Below are 22,665 nucleotides of genomic sequence, written 5' to 3'. Positions count from 1 at the left end.
CCACTGTGCCCACTGTACCCATACTGCTAGGGATTCAGAGGCACAGAGGTGGCTTCTTTACCTCCAGCAGCAGTGGTAGGGTGCAAAGCCAATTTCACCCACAGGCTCAGCCTGCGTGGCAAGGACAGGGTGTCACTGAGGCTCCCCCACTGGTGCCATGCTGAGTGTGGCCAGGAGCCTTGCTGCCCTGCCTCCCTGCCAGAGCCATTGCATTCCCCTCCAAGGTGACATTGGAGGCTATGCCCAAGGACACCTGGCCATGTTCCCACATGGTGTCCCATGACACAGAGAGTAGAGGCAGCCAAGAGAGACTGGTGGCCTCCAGAATGCGGGGAGATAGACAGGATAAAAGCGAGTGCAGAGGCAGGTGGTCGTGGGGCCAGTAACTGAACTGCTCACATGACTGGGGAGCTGATGCCAGAGGCTGGGACCGTTCAAAGTGTATGAAGGTGGCACACTAAGCAGGCATCTTAACCCTTGCACGTCCTGCATGGGGATCAGGCCATCTGGAACGTGGTACTGCCAGGGCAGAGATGGCCACCCATGTGCTGAAAGAGACCTTTGGCTCTGGAGGTGGATGTTAGCTCAGACCATTTTCTGGGCTGTTGGATCCTGATCTCAGATCTGGATTTCAGGCCAGCTTGCCCTGGGGTCTCTGCCTTTAAACTGACCTCTGGACTAGCTAAGGTCAAAAAAAGAAGACAAGGTTTGGGAGCATGCAAGCTCAGTGCAGGGTTGTGAGGGAGGTGGCACAAGACATGGAGCAGCTAAAAGGGTCTGATTTAAGCACAGGCAGTCATATTTGGGGGCTTTACCTTCTGTAGTTTGAGGCAGGGAGAGGCATCCCAGCTCCCGGTCACTGCAGTGGGGAGTGGCTAGAACCCGGCTGGGCATGAAGCTCCCACTGGAGCCTGCTGTGGTTTTGGGGAGGGGAAAGGTGTGGTCCCTCGCAGGGGGGAATTTGGAATAGCGTGAGGCTTTGTGTATATGGGCGATTGCCTGGCTTTGCATCTGCTACTGAGGGAGCGTTTTGCCCTCAGAGGGAGTTTTCTATCTGGAGATCTTGGAGCAGTTTCTTTCCTGGATGAGTCAGTTGTTTGTGGAGGGGGAGAGAGGAACGACTGGTCCTGACGCCGGGAAAAGCTCAGAGGAGCAGCCAGGTTGGCTGCACTGGTTCCAGGCTGCAGCTTCCAGAAATCTTCCCTGCAGAGCCAAAAAGCGGTGACAGAATTCAAGACCTGGGTCCCTGAGAGTAGGTGGCCTGGCTGTGGTACCCACCATCTGCATAGCCTGTAGTCATGGGACCTGCTGTAACCTGTACTCATTTCACCTTCCCCTGCCTCAGTTTCCCCACTGCAATAACTGGAGCAGCATCAGTACCACTGATTGATTGATTAATATGGCGATTTCCTAGCACTGATGATGCCCACCTGGAAAACACCCATCTGGTCAGCATCCTTCTTCCCCACCACTTTTGTAGGTGATTTGAGTCCCTGAAGGGGTGGTGCAGCCGTGTCAGCTCTCTGTAGTTCTGGGGTGTTGGGGCTGGCACACCTCTCCCTGGGCAAGCCCAGGAGGTTGCAGTGCCCACACTGTGCCTGCCCACCAATGCCCAGACATCCCTGCACCCCACTTGCTGGCTTTCTCAGGGAGTGCAGGCAGAGTTGTGCCAGAGCAGAGCCCAGCGGTGACCACACTCAGTGGTGATGCATCTCTTTTGGTCAGGACACCTCCAGGTGCTGTGCAGAAAATGGACAGTAATTTAATCAGGGAGACTGCAGTGGCCAGCCAGTGGGCTCAGCAGGAGGGAGGAGAGGAGGGACCCTCCAATTCAGGAGAAGAGGTTTGGGGAATCCTTCTCCTTGCTTTCACAGGGAACCCTGGTGATGGGGAGCAGTGAGGTGCAGGCAGCATAACCATGCCATGGAGTGCCAGAGCCTTGTGCAGTGCAACATGCAAGAGCTGGTGTGGGCAGCACTGCCCCTGCAACAGGGCAGTGCAGCGAGAGGTGGCCCACAATGCCCATCCACCTGGCAGGGAGGGCTGGGCAGGGCTGGTACTTGCACCCCTACCAAGATATGTGCCTGAGCATGCATGGACAGGCCTGGTGGGAGGGTATGGACAGATCTGAGCAGGTTTGCCTTTTATACAGTGTTTTGCATCCTTTGAGGCCCCATGCCTGCAGCTGAAAATGTATTTCATGTGGGAACTGGGTACAGTGGGCACTCCCCTGAAGTCCCCATGGCAGAAGAACAAGCACAGCGATCATCTGACAGGAGAAAGGGTCTGTGGAATCACGGTGGGTCAAGTTTGGTGATGGTGCCCTGACTCTAAGCAGGGCACAGCGTGTCACTGGAGCGTGCCTGTGGCAGCAGTGTCGCAGCCGGACCTGCTGGGAGGTCAGGCTAATGCGGGAAGATCCTTCTTGTGCCTTCTTAACCCCAGCTTGAACCTTCCCTGTCTCCCGCCTCGCCCTGATTAATGCTAAGAGGGTGCTTGGCTGCCAGTGGCACAGGCAGCACCGAACAGTGCAGGACACAGCACTGGCTTCCATGGTGGGGAAAGCCTCAACATCTCTCTGAGCCTTGGTTCAAAACCTGCTGGCAGGCAGGCAGGAGATGTGCTTTCCAGCCTTCCCCCCCACATGCCACCTCCTTGGCAAAAGGGACAGGGAATGCTCTGGTTGGCAACAGGCTGCCTGGACGGTCCTAGCTCTGTGTGGGAGCATCAGTGAGGTCCAAAAGGGTGCCCATGACTTGGGGCGGTGAAGAGCATCCTGCAGATGATGGCCACAGACCTGACAGAGGGAAGACACCAGGTTGTGCTGCTGGCAGTCAGCAGGTTCTCTCCACCCGCTCATCAGTTGTGTGTGTTACAGGGCAGGATTCAGGGTGGGTCTGACCTCAGCTGCCGTTTCCTGTCTATGGATCCACTGATGCAGAATGCCAGACTGCTCTGGGAATGACAGCCCCACGCCGAGTGCGGCAGAGCCAGGCTCCTTGCCGAGCCACTGCCTCCTGCCAGCTGCCACCCAGAAAGCCCAAGCCAGGGGAGGATATTTCAGTAATGGCAGCTCACACTAAGCTGGCCTCCCGTGTCATTTCACAGCCTCAAGGCAGCAACTCCAGAGATGGCAGCAACTCAGAGATGCCAGCACTGTGGGCTGAGTGGCTCCAGTGCAATGGAGACCCTGCCACAGCAGCACACTCACTTCCCGTTGCCCTCCTGGGTCCCTGAAAGCTTCCCAGCTTCCCCATGTCGCCTCTGCCGTCCCTTGGGAGTAGATCAGGAATTTCTAGGACCACAGGCTGTGGCTGTGGCTCCTGGCAAAGCCAAGGGAAGCTTTCCAGGCACAACAGCATGGAAGATCCCGAGGTTGTGGCTATGGGTAGGGAGCTCAGCTGGGACTGGGCTTGCCTGGGCAGCTCTGGAGCTGGATCCCAGCAGTTCATGACGCTGTGATGTTTACCTTGTTTCCTGCAAACAGTCTCTGCTTTTCACCTTGTGCTGCTGCAGCTTCAACCTCACTCGTTGGGGGGAGGTGGAGGAACAGTTGCTCACTGCCTCCTGGCAGGTATTTACTCTTCCAGCCATCTGAGAGGGATGAAGAGCTGCCAGTGCCTGGGGAACAGTGCCCATGGAGATGAATTTGAGTTAGCTGGGAAGGGTTGTGCCGTGGGAGGACATCGGCAATATCCTCTGCACAGAAAGGACCTCGTGAAGCCCCATCAGCCTGTGAGCTGGTGATCAAGCCTCCAAAGGGGCCAGTGGCCAGGGCAGGACAGGGCTGCCTGCTCCTCCTGCCCTTGCAGTCACCCTGGCCTGGGGGGATCCTCCTCACAGGTGTCCCTCTGCCCACAGCCGTCATGTGGCTGCCGGCTGCAGAAGAGGAAGGTCTGAAAATAATCTCTCCCTCATGTTTTCCTTTCAAGAGGAGGGAGGTGCCACTGTGGGGAATTTTTCACCAGTAGAGCTGGCTAATAGTCAGCTCCTTGGTGAGTCAGGCACTTGCCCCCTCCCAAGGCTCATCCTGCCCCCTGTGCTGCCAGCCCTGCACTCCCAGGGCTCCCCAGTGTGTTTTGCAGGGCCACAGCATTTCCTGCCACCTCCAGCTGTGGGTCTGCAGTCCCCAGAATTTTGGGATGCCGATGTCCTACTGGTTGTAGCCATGGTCCCCACCACCTGCTGTCTCACTGGGCATTCCCTGTGAGAGCTTCTTGAGGTTGCAGGGCTCATGCCACCTTTTACTTTGTCCTCGTCCTGTGCTGCCTCGTTGGAGAAATGCTGCGGTGAAGAGGTGAGCATGGTCCTAGAGCAGCTCCTACCTGTGCCTCCATCCCTATGGCCAGGGGTTGCATGGCAGGGCTGGAGACGTCCTGAGGTGATGGACAATTCAGTTCCCACTGTGCTCAGCACAGGCGAGTTTCTGTCTATCAGTCCTGCCTTTGGGCTTGGGGCAGATAACAAGGAACTACCTAGAAAGCACCACCAGGGTTCAGGACCAGGCTGTGTCCTGCCTAGCTGTGCCTTTAAGCAGCACCAGCCCCACTGCTTGCAGCAGCACCTGTCAGTGCCTGGGGCAAGGCTGGCAGCAGCCACTGGCATGTGCCTGTTTGGGGTGCTGGCTTCTGCTGTGCCAGGATCAGCAGGGTGGTGTTTGCTGGGTTGGCATGAGGTGCTGCTGCTTGGCTGGAAGGGTGCAGGTTAAAGCTGTCACATTTCTCTTGCTGCAGGAGACACTGTTATCAGCATGCTGTGTGTGCCTGACCGTGCTGGCACTGCCTGGCCAGCCCTCTGTCTGACAGACCATATCCCAGGGACATGGCAGCCCAGCAGCCTGCATGGCACAGTGCTTGGCAGCAGCCACAGTCAGTAGGTGCCATTTCCATTAGTCGGTGTTGAGAGGAGCTGCAAGTAGATGCACACTGCCTCCTCTCCTTGTGTGGGGCAACAACATCAGTTCTCCTTTTCTGCTCTTGTCTGGTGCTCGATGGTGCTGTGTGAGAGTGTGACAGTGGTGGGAAGGTGCTTTGGGCTCTGTGTGGAGTGGCTGGGGCTGCAAAGTCTCCTTGGCTCTGCCCCAGCATGGGCGGACCCTGCAGCCCTGGGCTGGCCTGTCCCAGAGCTCAGGCAGAAATAAAGTGGACTCAGATTTAAAGCCCAAGTAAATAGCTCCTGGCTGTAGTATGAGCATGCAGGTTTGTAACCTGTGGTATGCTTTGCTGCTGCCCTTCTTCCTAAACCTGGCACACCTTTGTTTAAAGTGTTTCAGCAAAGTGTTGTTTGTTTAGGGTATTATTACCAGTATCTCAAGCTCCTTTTTTCTATCGTGTGACTCAGGGATAGTTTAGTGCAATTTCTTCCATCTTCTCTCAAAGATAGCCTGGCAAGTTCGTGATTGTTGTTTGCAGTTAATGCTAATATTTCCCACAGCTGGCATCTTGTGATTGATCTTAATTACACCTTTCTAATGGAAGACAAAACTCGGTGAGCAAGACCATGTTGATGCTTGGGCCATGGCTCTGAGCCTGGCACCTAGCACCTCTTGTCTTGCTGGTGCCACGGGGCTGGGTGCCTGGTGCTGCCTGCACCTCCTTCCCTTGCCCCCTCCACGCATAGTGGTTTGTGGCAGGGCTTCACAACTGCCAGTGCAGCGTGCCCAGCGTGGGGCCTGGCACTGCTGCTACAGCTCCTATGTGCCGCGGCAATGTGGACTTGCAGCAGTTGGTTTTGAGCAACTCAAATGGAGGAAAGGCTCACCCTGCTATTTAATTTGTCCAGGCTTTAAATGCTAGTGCTGGTTTTGCCTCTTGCTGGCTGGGCTGAATCATTAAACCAGATCAGTAGAAGTTAAAAAACCATTCAAAATCACTAGAGTGCAGAGGGTGAAATGCCCAGCTTCTAGCAGGGCAGCAAGGTGTTGCATGCCTCTGTGCAGCTGGGGGGACTGGAAGATTCCTGTGCTCCTTTTCTGCCCAGACTGAGGAGCTGGGTGGAGGAGTGGCAGCCTGCTGCTGTGCAGCCCTGCTCTACACTCGCCTAGCCTCCCTCCTAGCCTCCCTCCACCGCTTCACATCAGTGGGATTGCACACAGGGTCTCTTCTGCCTTTGCAGCCTCCCAGCTGCTCACCCTCTGCTTCAAGGCTTTCAGGCTATAAATATCGGGAGTGGCAAGGGGCAGCCGGGCCAAGGCACAACCCGACACCACCTCTCCCTCATTCACAGTGACATTTTGTCAAATGCCAGTGGGAAGGGGGGTTGCTTATCTGCTGGCACAAGTTCTGGTGACCTTCACAGCTCTAGCCAGGTGCCTTCTTGCTGTATTTACACTTATTTATAGCTCTCTCCTCCATTTCTACCTCTGCCCTCCTTCCTGGTACTGAAGGGGGCTGCCTGCTCCACATGGGTCACTCTGGGCTGGGAGGGATGTGAGCAAGCTGGCAGATCCTTGGGAATGCTAAGAGCCTGGCAGCACCCAAGTTTGTCTCCTTGGGGCACTCCTGTCCTGACTGCATGGGAAATGTGTGCCCTGGGTGGGAGTTGCAGGGACAGCAGGGTGCTTCCTGCTGGGACAGATGGGGCTGAGTTTGGCCTCAGCGTGGGTCATGGCGTTGGCAAGCCCCCATTGCCTCTCTGTTCTGGTGCTGGGGCAGCCCAGGAGGGTGCTGGATTCTGCAGGTGCCTGTCTCTTCTGCCCAAGTGGGTGCCCACCTGCCCAAAGCAGCAGGGCAGCCATGCTCACCGCTGCACCAGCCAGCCCACTGCCGTCTGCCCGGGGAAGAGTTCATCCTGGTGAAGCATCCATGCGGTGCCTGTCTGCCTGCATGGCTGTAATCCCTGTTTCAGGCAGTCTGTGATTACGGATTTCCCTGATAAGCCCAGACGGCTCTCTCCAAAACCTCTGCCCCGGGATTTTCTTTCCTTTTTAAAGACAAGTCTGGAGTGAGGGTGAGGAGGGTGAAAGTGCCCAGCTGGCCACGAACATGGGTGCTGGGAGCCAGCACTGCCCATGCTGCTGAGGGAGGGCTGGCAGGAGCCGGCACTTCATGTTCTTAGCATTTCTCACCTTCTGCTGGTTTGGGTCCCAGCCTAAATGCTACTGGCTAATTCGGGGCTCTGTCTCCAGCGTGTGTGGATGTATATTTATCCCTTAATGCTTTGGTAGGCACTTGGCTGTGGGGAGGCTCCATGCTGGGCTGAGTCACTGCTTCAGTTCCTTGGTGAGGAGATGGGCTGCCTGTTTCTGGCCAGCTCTTTCGGCCTCTCTCAGGAGATGCTGCTTCCCTTCCTTTTTTCTGAACAGCAAAGTGGCATGTGAGTGACAAGGCAATTGCAAAGCATCCTGGGGCCATGCAGGCAGGCAGCAATGCAGATCTGGCCTCTCAGGCTTAAACAGGATTAAGTCCCTGCGAAGGCACTGTGTCCATCCTGCAGCGCTTCATGCCGGCAGACTTCAGAAGCTGGAACTTTTGCAGCCTCACTAAGCATGAGCACAATGCATGTGCCATCACCCAGCACGCCTGGAGCCTCACTTCAAAACACTTGGCCACAACTTCAAGGGGCTAGACCTAGGGTTTTGCTGATAAGGGAAATTTATACCTGTGCTGTTGTAGGGGACAACAGCATAGAGGACCTGCAGGTCTCTTTGTTACGGTCACTGCGCCATCCCCACCTCCTCTGAGGCAGATACAAACACTGCAGGCAACAGCCAGCTGAGCTCTCTTGCTTGCCCTGGTTTAGGTTGCCTGGCAGCAGGGCTGCAGTTCCTCCAAGATGGTGTCCGGAGGCGGCATCGCTCTTTTCCTTCTTTCCCAGGCTTGCCGCAGGGAAGGCAAAACCACAAGGCATCAGCATTTGCCTGAAGGCTGCTGAACTCTGGCTGGCAGGTGCCTGTTTTCAAAGTGGTATGCAGGAGCTGCTAGCCAGCACACACGTGGAGCCAAGGTCTGCTCTCGGTAGGCTCGGTGCCCCTGGGAACCAGCAGCTCGGTCCCAGCCTGCCTCTCCAGCCCTGCTGACTGAGCAGCTCAGATTAAACTTTTCAGTTAACAGAGAAAAAGAAGAAAACATTTCCTGTCTTGTTAATGCAATATTTAAACTAGAGTTGGGCTTGGAGAGGAGCCTCGTGTCTCTGCAGAGATGTGTTCTCCACCACAGTTAGTGCTGCTCCCAAAGAGAAAGACCTGAAAGGGGACAGGTCTCACTGCTGTCCTCACGACAGGGAGCCAGCACTGAGCTGTGCTCAGTGGGGCATGCTTGGATGTGGCTTCAGCTAGCAGCTGCCCTCACTCAGCTGTGGGTCCATAACAGGATACATGCTGGAGCTGCTGGGTGCACTAGAGATGATTGCCTTGATTGGCCACCCTCATAACTGGGCAGGGAGATGGAGCTAGACTCCCTGGCCAGCTCCATGTCCTGCACCACCTTCCCACTGCCCTGGGAAAGGCTTTGGAAAGGGACAGGGAGTTGGAACAGCACATGCCTTGCTGGGTGCAGTCTCCAGAGCACCCAGGAGCTCTTTAATTTGCAGTCTTGGGAGACAAATGGATGCAGACCAAGTAGCTACCAGAAGCTCTCAGACTGATTTGCTGGCAGGAAGTTTCCAGGGGAAGGCACAGTGCAGGCCAGGGGCAAACCAGCCCCTTCTCACGTGAAGTGCTTAGAGAGAGGCCCTGCCAGTACTTATCTGTACTGCTGAGGTGCAGCTGAGGCTCCCTGGGACAGGAGAGTTGGTGATGTGACTCTGCACATGCTTGACTGCCAATCTGGAGACTGTCCCTTGTACTTTCTCACTATTGCCAGCTCCACCATGGTGGATGTGGATGCTGGGGCTGGCAGTGGGGCAGTGCAGTGGTGGTGAGTGCAGAGCCCTCCCGGTCTCCCCACTGTCCCCGGGCATGCACAGCCCTGCTGCTGCCAGATCCAGCCAGCCCCAGCAGGGGCATGAAATGAGCATAAACTCTGGACATGAGGGTCCCCACCAGCTTCCCAAGGCTTCCACGGTGGAAGCTGTAAACCCCTGGCAACAGGGGAGGGCTGTCAAAGCTCCACAGTAAGTAAAGAAAAACATTAATGCTCTGTCCTCCCAGCTGGCAAAGCCTCTGCAGAGGCAAAGCTCCTTGCAACACGCAAGTGAGTATCAGCTGCCTTTTTGTCCTGTAATTGCAATTGCATTTCTACTAGGGCTGAGCTCAGAGTTGGTTTGTGCTTTACAGAAAGCTGAGGAGGATGGCTTTGAATGGAAGCCATTCCCCCACAGTTTTGCTTTTTTTCCCCACCTTTTAGCTTTGGCTTCCAAGTGCTCATGCAGGGCTGCTGCAAGGCACTCCTGCTGCCAGAGGGGATGCCCAGGCTTGGGCTTCTGCTCCCCTAAAGGACATAGATATGTTACAGGGGTACCCATGTGGCTGCTTGGTCATCTCTCTTCCTTGAGGCTGAGATTCATCAGATAAGTCAGAATCAGCTGCCAGCAGCTTTCTGGTCACAGCCATGCTGCAGCGCGCATGGGCCAGGTGTCTGGGCTGGAGGATGCCTCCAAATTTTTGAGCATGTCTCCATGGGTGTTTGCTGGCTGCACACCAAGAACCCATGGCTGATCTTCCTACAAACTCCCGAGTAAAATTAGAACAAAAGTTCACTCCTCTCCCAAGGCAGCAGGAAATGCAAAGGGTGGGAAAAATGAAAGTCAGAGCAGATGAGGTCCAGTGCCCGCAGGCAGTCTCCCTCCAATCTGATGCCACCCTTCTTGGATGGGGGGCTGGGTCCTACTCCTGTAGCCAGCCCAGAGGGCCCATGCTCTCAATACTCATTGCTGGGCTAGCAGTGCTCAGAATGATGGATTCTCTCCAGAGACTCAAGTCCTTAGTGTCTGGAACAGTTAAATGAGTCATTCTAGCAGAGGGGTCTGGCTGGAGACATGGCTTCATACTGGAATGCCCTGACGGGTACCCATGCAGGTGTTTGTGCTGAGCAAAGGCCCTCTGAGGAGGACTGAATGCAGAAGACTAGGCACTCCTGACCTGTGCTAGCTGGGAATCTGGGAGCATCCCCTGCGAGCCACTGTCTCTGGGTGGCTGCATGGCAGTACCAGGGCATGCCTGCCTCCGGGTGCCCAGAGAGGGCAAGTCAGCAGCATTCGATTGCAGGAGTTTATTTTTACCCAGCCCTGTTACCAATGGGGACATGTCACATCTGTGGAGCTGATCAAAAGACGTCCCGAGCACTGGTGTCAGCTGCTCCTTGTGATCTCAGCACCAGGATCTCTTCCCTTGTGGCATATCAAAAGGAGCAGGAGAATTTGACTGCTTTGCTATTTTTAATTGAACGCACAGAGGCACACACACACACACACATATATATGTATGTATGGCTTTTCTAAAAATAAAAGCCTTTGCCTGTGTTCCCATGGGAAGATTTGGGGAGAAAGGGGAGCCAAAGTTGTTGTAAGACCTTTTCTAGAGCAGGCAAAGGAGTGTTAAAAAGAAAGCAGGGAGAAACCGCAGCAGGTAAGGGACACATCTGAAAGGCCAAAGGGCATCTGTTCCCAGAGCAGCTCAGGATGACCCTGAGCAAAGGAGCTAGGGGAAACGTAAAATCTGTGTCCTCTGGAACTGGTGGTGATGAGGACAGGCACTCCTCACCTGCTGCCTGTGCTCTGGCCACCTGGGCACCAAACACTTTTGCAGGACAGATTTGAAGAGACCCACTCTTGTGAGGTCCATAAGGAGCATCTGGATCATGGAGCTGTTCAGAGGTTAGCATGGGCACTTTTTGTGGCACCATGCTTATAAATGTCTACTGATACATCTCCATCCATCAGCAAGGCAGAGGAAGGATGCTGGGAAGAGCATCCCCCCAGCATGGGGTCAGTTCCCTGTAGCTCTCAGCCCCACTGCAGCCGCAGGCATGACTAGGCTGGCAGTCCATTGCAAGGATGCAGCACTGCCATCAAGACCTTCTCCCCTACCCTTGTTCTGTTCTCCAGACCAATGCCCCTGAGAGCAGAGTGGAAAGCAAGGGAGAAATGTAAAATGAGAGTGGGTGTGTGCACAGTAGTGTCCTAAACCTGGTGGGGAGCGTGGCACACCTGTTCCTCAGCCCATGGGAACACAGTCAGTAATCCCAGATTATCCTAACCAAAAAAAAAAGACAAGAAGAGAGAAACAGTCTCTTGCATTCCTGCAGCTTGATTTGCAGTCCCTTCTTCCTGTTGGAGGACATCCTCGCAGAGCACTTCAGGAGGGGAGGCCCTCTCATGCTCCTGCTCCTGCAGCCTCTCCCACACGCTCAGATGTTTGCCTGCTCCAACATCCATTTGCTCTGTAAATAAACTTGCTTCCCGCAGCCGCCAGAAAACTCCCCCTGGGCAGCCAATACCAGAAGGAGTTGCACCAAGCCTTTCCCCTCTGCTTTGAACCTGGGCTCTAGGAGCAAAAACCAAGCATGGCTCGAGGGCTTGGTGTGGGCGTGAGCAGCAGCGCAGGCAATGCAGGCGGGCAGCGAGCAGGGCAACACTGGTGCCAGCTCTTGCTTCTGCAGGTGCTGGATATAGCCACGGGGCTTTGTGACCAGGCAGTGGCAGGGAGCCAGGTAGAAGTGGGACAGATCCCCAGCTCCTTTCTGGGGTTAAATGGAGATTTTTAGCTCAGTTCCTAGAGCTCCTGTGGCCCAGTGTGCACCTGGACATCGATTTGTGTCTGAGCCATTTTCCTCATCCTGCATGTGTGATGTGGCATCCAGGGTCTGTATTGCCTTGGGACATGCAGCTTCCCTAGAGAGACTGTCCCCGAGTTGTTTGGGGACAGGGACAGGGTACAGAGCAGCCATGCTGACCAGGCATGAGGTCACCCACTGGAGCCTGCCCCCACACTTTGCTGTCTTATGTGTCCCCAGGTCTCTTGCCCTTCACTCTCTTATCGCTGATCCCCAGGGCAGCTGGATGACCCTGGTTGTCACTCTTAGGGCTCCAGAGGCAGAAGTGGCTCTCATTTCCTCTAAGAGCACCAGCAGCTGCTTTGCCAGGGTCCAGGTGGTTGTGCTGTGCCCTGAGCTTCTACTTGCAGAGGTGGTGAGGCTCTTGCAATGCATATGCTGCTGTTTCAACACTTGGCCACAGTGCAGGACGCATGAAGGGGGTTTGGTAGTCATTACAGGGTGTCTTTCAGGAACCAGCAGTGCCAGTGCCAGGCTGTGCAAACCAATTTGTGAGATGCACAGGGAAGAGGTGCCCTCTGTGCCTGGCACTGCCGTGTGGTTGCACATGGAGCCACTAACCAAAGTGCAGTTGAAAGGGTGCCTGGGTGATGGGCTTAAGCAGGGCCATGTGGGGAGACTTCTGCAGGAGGCAGCTAGGCAGCTGCTGCTGCTTGCTGCTGTCTGCTCTCTGGCATGGTGGCAGGCTCATCCACTCCCTTTTTATTCTCCCCAGTATGAGGTATCAGGAGAGGAGCACCTCTACTCCGACTTCCCAGAGATTGATTTGTCTCAGCTGGATGCCAACGACTTCGACTCTGCCGGCTGCTTCAGCGAGCTGCAGTGGTGTGGGGAGCACTCAGAGACCGACTCCAGCCAGTACAGCACCGATGACTCCGAGCTCCTCCAGGTACCTCCATCCTCCCAGCACAGGGTACCCAAGAATGGAGACAGGGGCAGGGCAGGGGAAGAAAGAAGCAAAGAGGGGACACACACTATTAATAGCTCCTCCCCAGCTGTTTAGTGCTCCATTAATTTGTGCACCAGATCTAAATGGGGCAAGTGGAGTAAGGCTAATGAGGAGGTGGATGAGCAGAGGAGGGCTGCTGAGCCAACCCTCCTGTGATGTATTATTAGAAGGGAATTACAGCTGGTGTGCCAGGGCAGCAGTGTGGGGCTCTCAGGGCTGTGGTGTAAGGCAGGAGCAGAAAGCAGCCCCTTCCTCTGGCTCTCCAGCTTTGGCATCCTCTCTGTGCTTGGGGCTGAGATACTTCCAGGCACAGGCAGGGTTGGTCCTTGTCCCTCAGCACTGTTTCTGCCTCTCCTTACAGAAGAGATGAGCATCTGGCAGAGCTGGGGCATCAGGGCAGGGCTGTGAGCACAACAGGCAGGCCGAAGGCAAGGAAGCTGCAGAGGCTGCCGGGGGACCAGGAACAGAGCAAGCTGGGCAGCCCACTTACCTTTCCCTAAGCCCTTGCTGTGCTGTGGATGTGCCCCACCCTCAAGGGCCACATGCCTCCTGAGCAGCATCCAGACCCTTACCCCTTCAGCCCAGGAGCTTGCAACCCAGTGGTGTCTGCTAGTCACCGACTGGGTTACATTTTGAGAGGATGGAGGATTTGTGTTTATACAAGGTCGGGGGAGGGAGGGGAAGTGCCCCAGTATTTTCTAACCTGGCCATAATAACAATCCTCTGCCTTCTATGCTGTGCTGATGCTATGCTTGAAAATGGTCCAGTCCAGCTGAGGGACCTTCATCACGAGATGCATATTTTCCGCTGAACTTCCTGGGGAAAAGATAAACAGAAAAGAAATGCAAAAGGCAGCCCCATTAGGAGCAGTGGAGTATGATGAAATGTATCCCACTGAACTTGTATGCACAGCAGTCTCGTGCCAATAACAGGAGGAAAAGAAATGGAGCCAAAAATGGAGCATCCTGCTGCCTTTCCCTGGAGCCTGCTCTAGTGACTGCGAGCAAGGTTAGGGCATGGAACAAAGATATTTAATTTTCAAACAAGATGAGAGAAAGCACAGGAGGCTGTGTGCAATCAACAGGCCTCCTTGCTAGCCTGAGTTTACCCCTGTGCTAATTTTATAGCTGATGGTAGCCTGCTTTTTGTTGGACATGATTTACATTCAAAATATGATGGAGGAGGACCAAAAAGAAGGAACTCCTGGCTCACTTCACCCATTCCTCAGCTTCTGCATCTTCTTCTGGCTTTTACACTGTATATCTATCTAGACTGGAAGGGGTCTGTGTGGGACTGAGAGGACACTGGGAGGACTGGAGGTGCATCAGCCAAGGCAAAGCGCAGATGGAAAGAGTGGCCTAAGGAGACAGGTTGGGACAGGGAGGAGGCAGGAGAAGCCTGGGCTCACAAAACTCCTGTTAGCATCCCCAGATCATGCCATTCACTGAGAGCCCCCACCAGTCTGGAGGCAGAGTTTGAGGGCTTCTGATGAAAACAAACCCCACAGTGTTTGTCGCAAGCTGTGGCATATGCCCAGCAGTGTAGCCCAGGCTAAGCTTCCCCTGTGCCCTCCTGCGGGACTCTGCTCTCTCATCCACTGGGCAGCCCTGATCTTAACAGTGCCTCAGATTTTCTTTGCCTTCTTTGTCAGGAGAGCTGCAAATAACCAGCCATGCCCACTTGGACATCTTCATCCCCAGGAGGGCAGGGTGCTGTGCCTGTCCCTGCCCCAGGCCCCCAGTCCAACTGGGTGCTGCTCCCAGCAAGCAGTTTTCTTGGGCAAGGAGCCTTTTAATCACAGATCCTCTATCTGCTACTGTTTGCCTCATGGTGGGGTGGGGGCAACCACTCTGAGAGAAGATGCTCTAATTCAGTATTTTCCCACTGGGGCGAAGAGGGACAAACCATCTGCTTTTCCAGTTGGGTCTCCCTCCACCTGATCCCATCCAGTCCCAGTGCTGGGCTCAGAAAAAGCTCTCCCAGGCAGGGTCAGTGGGAAGTGTGGGCACTGTTATGGCTCTGCCAACCCTCCTTCACCTGTGCCCAGCACCCCCTGGTTCTGCTGCCCAGCCTAACTGCCCATCTCTGCCTGCTCCTTTCAGATAATAGACAGCGAGAACGAAGCGCTGCTGGCAGCCCTCACCGAGACACTGGATGATATACAGGGAGATGACATGGGCCTGGCTGCCTTCCGAACTATGGAAGAGGGGGACACACTCAACCATGCCTACACCTCGCCTGCCCCCTCCCCCAAACCCACCGTCCCGGTCACGGGCGGGCCACCCCCGGCCCCCGAGTTTGATGAGCTGTCTCTAGTAAGAACCCACTTCCTACTGTTTAAGGTGGATTTGGATGAGCCCCTGATAAGCCGGCTGCATGGGTATGATAGGAAGCAAAGGTCTGAATTTTTTCATTCTAGGCTTAAAACTCTTTAACCGTCAATACCAAAGCATTTACTTGTATTGTATACGTATACATGTTCTGCATCATTGCTGTCGCCTCCATCACCATCCTCACGGGAACAAGCTGTGTGTATACGAATATATATATGCAGGGGGTGGGGGCGGGCCTCAAAGGGATGGGGGCTGTTTTGACAAGACCCACACCTGCTTTCAATCAGATGTGTGGATGCAGGCCTGCCCGGGGTCTCCCAAGTGCATCTCAGCCCCGTGCCCGTGGGCAATGGTGGCTGCCTCTGCCCGGATCTGCCCTGGGGTTGATCTCCTTGCTGCTCTTGCAAGAGGGACAGAGAGGACTTGGCCAGAGTTTCCCAGAGCCCGTGCCCTCAGCGCTCAGCAGGAGGGTTTGCCCCCACCGTGCCCTCCCACCAGGGACTGCGTTGCCTTCAGTCCCTACTGATTTCCTGACCGGAGCTTCCCTCTTGGTTCCCTGCAATGGCAGGGCTCCAGCCTGGCTCCCCTCTTGGTCAGGGCTAACTGTCAGCACTTGCTGCAAACCCCCGCCATCCCCAGATCTTCTGCAACAGGGGCGCCCAGCCCAGTACCCCCTGGGGCTCACAGTCCATCCCCAGGGACCCCCGGCCTGGCCCCGAGGTCTCCCCAGATGCCAGGGAGACCTGTGGTGGGGAGGAGCGACATCCAGTGGTGAGAGTGTGCATTTCCACCGCCGCGCCCGGAGCAGGGTATATATCACACACTTGTATGTGTGTATATAGGATGTATACGTTGCAGGAAAGGTGCTGGCTGCTTCCGCCAGAGCAGCTGCACGCCTAACGCTGTGGCTGCCCCAATTGACATTGCCCAGCAGACTCTGACTTGGGCACCCCCTATTTCTGTCACCCCTTGAATCCCCCCCTCACCTGGCTTGGGGCTCTGTGCCCGTTGGCCAGTGTGGGAGCCCCAGATCTGTCTCCTCCATGCAGTCCCCTGGCACCTACGCAGTCGTCTTGCTGTTGAGCTGTTGTCGCCTTTGATTGTTAGTGTGACATGAGTGGAATATGAAATGTTGCTGGGGGGAGGGATGGGGTGGGGTTTTGTTTTGCAGATAACCAAAAATGGGTTTGAGTACAAGAAAAATGTTACAACATGGCAATCAGAAGTGGTGGCACTGTGGGTAACCCAGGGAAAGCCCCACTCCCATCGCCCATGGGCTGGACAGAGCGTGCTGGGGAAGATCCTCAGCAGGTCCCACAGGAGCCTTGAAAGCTCATTAATGAGTCAAGGTCCTCTCTGGAATGTTTTGGCTAAATGAGTCTTGCATGAAGACCCAACTGACCTGCTCAAACCTGCCACTCATGTCAGTGTAACATCTCTGTCACCTAAGGGCAAAACTGATGGAGTGAGAAGTTTGAATGGCATCACAGCTCCTGTGCCCCTGGGAAGTAAATTCCCTCATGTCTGCACTACCCTGACCTGCTTGGGGGGTCCCTGGGGATGTGGCTGAACGCTATAGAGACAACCCTTGCCCCACTCTGGGCCAGATGTGGCTGGGTGCCTGTCCCTGCAGCCAGGGGGAGGTGGAAAATGCCTTTCTGCCTTTTTACATTTCCCTCCCCACTCACCCCTCCCCCCCAAACTTTGGGTCAGATGCTCAGCAATGGACATGCCCAGCACAGGTGCAGGCCGAGCGCTGTGGCCCTGCTGGCACGTTCTCTTGCCCTCGCCGCGATGCCGACTCCTTTTCTTGCCGCTTCTCTCTGCAGCTGAAGAAGTTGCTCCTCTCTCCATCACACGTGCCTCCGAGCTGTGAGGCTCAGCGGGACGGGAGCGCCCGGCGCCCGGGGACCCCTAAGTCCCGACCCGCACGGCCCTGCACAAAGGTACTTGTCAGCGGGCAGAGCTCAAGCCCGTCCAGCGCCCACCTCTCAGGAGCCATCCTAAAGGAGGTCACCGAAGGACGGCGGCGGGGAGTGTGGGCAGGCTCTGAGCTGGGCCAGGGGCTGGGGACAGGCGAGTCGCTGGCACTCCTATCCTTGTCTGCATGGGGGTTGCAGTCTGGGCTCAGCAAAACCTTTCGGCTTCATGCTGAGCCGAGAAGTGTTTCAATCTCATTTGAATCCAGCGGGGTCAGGCCTTTCCCAGCTGGTTTTTGAAAGCCCTGTGTGCTCCGTGGCCACCCCCTCGACCCACTCCACACTGACTCACAGCCCAAGCCGGGTGCCATTGGCTGGGGAGAGCTGCATGCCGTGCTGCAGAGCCGACCCCGTCACTTAAGCTAATCTCCTGAAGCCCGGCAGAAGTTGCCATCAAAGACATTTCTACTTGGCTAATGGTAATTGTGTGGTGCATTAGGCCTGGCAAATTAGATTGCCTGGGAAGAGCAGCAAATCCCTCCTGGGGAGAAGGACTATCATTGCATGGCAAATGTTGGAGTGACAGTGCTTGGAGCTGTTGAGCTGTTGGCCCCCCCAGGCCCAGTGGGGTGTGGGGCTGACCCCCCAGGCAGGTTGCGATGCTGAGGGGCCAGAACCTGGGGGTTCAAGGATGTGGGGTGGCTCTGTCAGTCCAGGAGGCTTCTCACTCTGTGCCTGGTGCTTGTGTCAGGTCCTGGCTGTGGGCTTGAGGCTGACTTTCTCCTCTTTCCTCTCCAAAGGTGGAAGGTCCCCGGGAAAGAAGGGTGAGTGTCTCGCAGACGCAGAGCCGCAGCTGCACCGAGCTGCACCGGCACCTAACCTCCATCACTCCTTGTCCCCAGACCAAAGGCCCTGGGGCGCCTGAGGAGTGCCCCAGCAGCCGCCACCACACATCCCCAGGTGACTGCACCCATCATGAGGATGACAGTGACTGCAGTGAGGACTCACTGAGCTCTGGTGACTCGGCAACCCCCTCCTCCTTGGCAGATGATGGCCCCAGAAGCCAGTTCTGTGATGGGGAGATGCACTCGGTGGTGGAACTCATCCGCTACATGCACACCTATTGCCTGCCGGCGCGGAAGATGCCCATCCGCGACACCACCGATGCCAAGACCCAGCCTTGCATCAGCCCCTTCAAGAGAGCAAAACCAGACTGCCCTGCAAAGCCAGGAGCCCCTGCCAGCACCCAGAGCCGCCCGGGCTGCACTTGGCAAGTGGCTGGGGCCTGCAAGAAGCCTGGAGCATCCTTTTCCATCCTGAAGGAACTGCTGGCACGGGATCTACTGTGTGATGTGAGCAAGCCATACCGCCTGGGCAAGCCCGTGTATGCTGCCCTGGCCCGGCCACCTGGCTCCCTCTCCCCTGTGCCAGCACCCCATGATGGGGAGGATGTCACTGGGACCTGCACATCACGAGCCAAAACAGCACCAGAGAAGGGTGAGCCACAGCAGAGCCCCAGGCCTGAGGCAGAGGCATTGCAGGAGACAAGTGGACTTGAGGATGATGCTGGGACGTGTGTGGGTGTAGCTGCAGGGAAGGTGGCCCACAAGCAGGAGAGCACCATTTATGCTGTCCGTCGATCCAAGAGACTCAACCCCGAGCTTGGCCACTGGCTTTCCTTCCTTGATAAGCCATCTCCTGACCCCTCCAGCCCCAGGGAGGCAGGGGACAGTCGCAGCCCCCGGAACGCTCTGACTTACAGGCAACCCACACTGTGCCCAGTGTTGGAGGGCTTCTCTGCTGAAGAGCCTGCAGCTGAAGTGGAGGTGGGGGGCACGGCACCACCAGCAGAGCACCAGCCACTCTCCCTGGGCTCCCCAGGCCATGGTGAGGTGGGCGATGGGACTGAGAGCCAGCGCTGTGCCCTCCTGGAGCAAGCAGGTGAGGGGGTCAGGGGTTGTCACTCTGGTCACCCCTGTCCACACTGCCTGTGCCATCTCTGCTGCAGGCAGGTGCTGCTGGCCAGGTGTCTGGCATTCAGCTGGCAATGAAGCTGAGAGCATCCCCAAGCACAGCCAAGTCCTGACCTACGTGCTGGCTGCCTGTGGAGTCCCATGCTTGGGGAGCTGGGGGCTTGGTTTGGTTTTGGGACATTGTTTCAGTCCATGGGAGCTTTCTGCCTCATTCTCCCCATCCTTACAATGAGATGAAGGAGTTGGTGTAGTGCTAACCCAGAAGGGACCAGGCTGCCCCATCTCTCCAGATCCCTTTCCCCTGCAGCCTTGTCCTGTGCCTGGGCACTGGAGTCAGCTGCACCAGTGCCCCTGAATCACAGCTATCCGCAGGCACTTTATGAGCTCAAATGGGTCAGTCTTGGCAGTGTTAGAGCCCTTTCCAGGTGCTCCCTTCTCACAGGCAAAGCCCATGGTCCCCAGCCTCTGGCCATGCCAGGGCAGACTGAGGAGCCCTGGGTCATGCTGGGAGCATCGTGGGCATGGGAGATAGCACGGCTCTGCTGATAACCCTGCTTTCCCTGCCTTTCAGAAACACCTCGGTGTCTCACGCTGTCCTTGGCACAAACGTAAGTGGGCATGGGGCTAGAAGAACAGCGCTGGGGCTGGAAAGATGCCTGGGTTTGTCTGGCTGGGCAAGCGTCTGCAGTGAGTGAGAGAAGCTGCTTTTGCAGAGCAGACTGAGCCCAGCAGCTGAGTGCGAGGCTGTGGGAAGCCAAAGGCATCTCTCAGGTGCAAGGAGCTCAGAGAGCCCTGGGCCAAGAGCAGGGCATTTCTCTGTGCCAGGGCCAGTGTGCCCCAGGGCTCTGGCTGGGACAGGAAAGGCACACTGCTGCTTGCCTCACTTCCCTTTCACTCCTTTGTAGGGTTACTGTGTAAGGCACCAGCCACGGTGGGAGGGCTGACTTGCAGGCAGTGTTTTCTCAGCTTCTGGTTTCTGGAACTGTGATTCACTTTCTCCTTATTTTCTGCTCTTCTCCAGTGACCCAACCTTTGGGAAAAGAAACTTTGAGCCGATGCTGACTGTGGAGCTGTGTGGGACAGCAGGTAAGACAGGGTTTTAGCTTCTTAATTTTGCAAAAATCCTCTCAGGGAGGGGGTAAATTTACTCTAAAGTCAGACTGGAGTCACCAGCACCAGCTCAGACCAGCCAAGGGGACGTGTTCATCTGCTGGCACACCCCTACTGTGCACTGCAAATGCAGGAGACTTCCCATGTGCTGCCTCTGCATCCCAGCACTGTGAGCAGCTCAGTGGGATGTGTTTGGGATGGAGGCGTTGTTCAGAGAGGCCCTGCCCTGCACGAACCAGGAGGGAAGGGAGAGTCCTCTGGTCCCTGCTGGGATCAGGCATCCTTCTTTTTCCCAAGTGCTGCTGGATGGATGAGGTTGTGGGACCGAGCAGCCTCCTTCCTTGCAATGCCTGGTGCAGCCCAGGCACCAGGGTGGGATGGGGCAAGATGGCAGGGGCAGAGCTGACTCCTGCCCTTTGTCCGGGGGGTTCAGGTCTCACGCCGCCCACCACTCCACCATATAAGCCTGCCGAGGAGGACCTGTACAAGCCAGACATCCCCCAGGAGCCAGGGAAGGAGGATGGGACAGCCCCCAGCCCCAGGGGTGCAGGCGATCCGGCAGCTTCCCGGAAAGCCCCCAGGAAGCACCCCGAGAGGACAGAGCTCTTCGCCCACCTGAGCCGAGCCGCCGGGCGCCCTGCACTCCCCGAGCAGCAAGGTGTGCTCAAGCGGCCCTTCTCCCGCTCCTTTGGGGACCACGACTACTGCCAGGTGCTGAAGACCGAGGCCACCATGCAGAGGAAAGTGCTCAAATCGTGGGAGCCCCTGGGCCAGGTGGAGTCGGACCACAAAAGGAGGATCCCAGCTGCCCACTACCAGGGGCTGGACCTCAGCGGCAAGGAAGCAGGCAGCGAGATGCTGTGGAAGAATGGCATCAAGCAGCTGAGAGACCAGGAGATCAGAGCCAGCTTAACAAAGCACTTTGGCTTTCTGGACAGTGCTCTTGATGATGACATGGCCTTCTGCAAGATCCCCGAGTATGACAACGTCTTTGAAGACAGCTGCAGTGAGAGTGGCTCCCCTGTGGAGGAGGAGGAAGAGGAAGAGGAGGAGCATGGTGATACCAAGCTGTGCCTGCGGAGAAATCCCCATTCCAGGACCAGTTCACTTTACTGTTCCCGGAGCAGGTCCAGCTCAGGGTCTTCGTGCTGCCGGTCCCGATCGCCCACGAGCAGACGCACCTTCAGGTACAGGAGGGTCGTGGGGAGGGCTTTTGGGACTGTTCTTGCGTGGCAGCCCCAACTCCCTCTGCTCTGCAGGCCCATGTAGTAAAGACTACAATTAATGAAAGGAACACTATTCAAGTAATTGGTACTACATCAGCAGCTGCTGCAGACATCAGGCATGGCCAGAGAAAGCAGCAGGAGGACCAGACAGGTGTTTACCCTGGAAACAGCAGGGCATGGGCTGAAGCCACGCCTGGGATCCCTCCCTGACCTCTATCAGAAAGGACTTTCCAGTGTCCTTTCCAGTGTTTCCAGACCCCCATCTCTTCTTGGCCTGCCTGCTGCTGCAGATGCCACGTGTCTCATCAATGCTTGAGTCTTCCTCCAGCAGATTCCCTCCCACTACACCCCCGGGCTGACATCTTCTTCCTCACTTCGCAGGTGTGAGAATGGTGAGCAGTGTCAGAGCGGGAGCAGGCACCGGGGCCAGCTGGAGAAGAGACGAGAAAAGGCGATCGTAAGTGAGAGGAGTCCTCATGCTGGGATAAAGCAATCCCCAGCTCTGAGTTCATCTCCCACTCCAGAAAAGCATTAGCCCCAGCTTCAGCATCCCTTGGTGCAAAGCCAGCATTAAAAAAGGACATGGGGGTGGAGAGGGGAGCGAAAAACTCAGTGTGAAGCAGAAGCCAACAGCAGTTGGCAATACACGGCGTCCTTGGCTCAGAAATGCCCAGTGCATCCTGCACTGGTGCTTCAGCACTGCTGGCATTGGCAGTTAGCAGGGTGAGATGGGGAATCCCTGAAGCTGATCAGCTGCTACAGATGCACCCTTGCTGGAGAGGCAGCCTTGTGTACCAGGAATCCAGCATATGCCCGTGGGTGGGAGGTATGTGTGGGAGGACATAACTTGGTCCTCTGTAGCGTTGCACACACGCGCACACATGCACACATGCACATGCACACACCCACACTTGCCCCTCTGTCATTTTCTCCTGCAATCAATAGGTTTTTGCCCTGGCTATTCTTGGGAATGTTTTCTGGCATTTTCACCAGGAGAAGCTGAGAAAGGTGCAGGAGAAACTTGAAGAAAAGGGGGCAGTGGCTGCTTCATTCTGGATGTGGGTGCCCCTGCAGCAGTGGTGTCCTGAAGATGGAACATATGAGATAGCTAGAGCCAAGACAGCCAGACCCTGGAGATGTCAGGCTGTGCCCAGAGCAGTATTTGTCCCACTGCAGCCTGCTTCCCAGTGCTGACTTGCAAGGCCTCCTCCACGGAGGAGGATTTCCAGTCCTGTCAGCTGCGTGGAGATGTGAGGTCCTGGAGCCTGAAACTTTTCCCTTGCTTTGCCAGGGGGAAGGCCGGGTGGTGTATATCAGAAACCTCTCCAGCAGCATGAGCTCCAGTGAGCTGAAGAAACGCTTTGAAGTCTTTGGTGAAATCGTGGAGTGTCAGGTCCTGTCCAGGACTAACAGGTGGGTGGGAAGTGAGCTGCAATCTGCAGCT

General features: G+C 56.1%; 1 protein-coding gene across 3 annotated transcripts in view; it reads left to right on the top strand.

The window, feature by feature from the left end:
• PPARGC1B (PPARG coactivator 1 beta) overlaps nt 1-22,665 on the top strand; it is a 51,543-nt gene that overhangs the window by 21,554 nt on the left and 7,324 nt on the right. Inside the window, exons 2-11 of one of the 3 annotated variants that reach the window (XM_064161798.1) lie at nt 12,427-12,600; nt 14,763-14,975; nt 16,823-16,939; nt 17,713-17,736; nt 17,815-18,853; nt 19,457-19,493; nt 19,907-19,971; nt 20,429-21,182; nt 21,603-21,678; nt 22,513-22,634. In XM_064161798.1, coding sequence (XP_064017868.1) covers nt 12,427-12,600; nt 14,763-14,975; nt 16,823-16,939; nt 17,713-17,736; nt 17,815-18,853; nt 19,457-19,493; nt 19,907-19,971; nt 20,429-21,182; nt 21,603-21,678; nt 22,513-22,634 — 2,621 coding nt within the window. Of the gene's footprint in view, nt 1-12,426; nt 12,601-12,976; nt 13,669-14,762; nt 14,976-16,822; nt 16,940-17,712; nt 18,854-19,456; nt 19,494-19,906; nt 19,972-20,428; nt 21,183-21,602; nt 21,679-22,512; nt 22,635-22,665 lie in introns of those variants that run through there. The other 2 variants (XM_064161797.1, XM_064161799.1) reach the window with 2 other exon arrangements.

Source organism: Pogoniulus pusillus, chromosome 22 (genome assembly GCF_015220805.1).
Source record: "Pogoniulus pusillus isolate bPogPus1 chromosome 22, bPogPus1.pri, whole genome shotgun sequence".
Taxonomy (NCBI): Eukaryota; Metazoa; Chordata; class Aves; order Piciformes; family Lybiidae; genus Pogoniulus; species Pogoniulus pusillus.
Note: the sequence above shows the minus strand (reverse complement) of the source record. Positions and strands in the feature narration are given on the sequence as shown.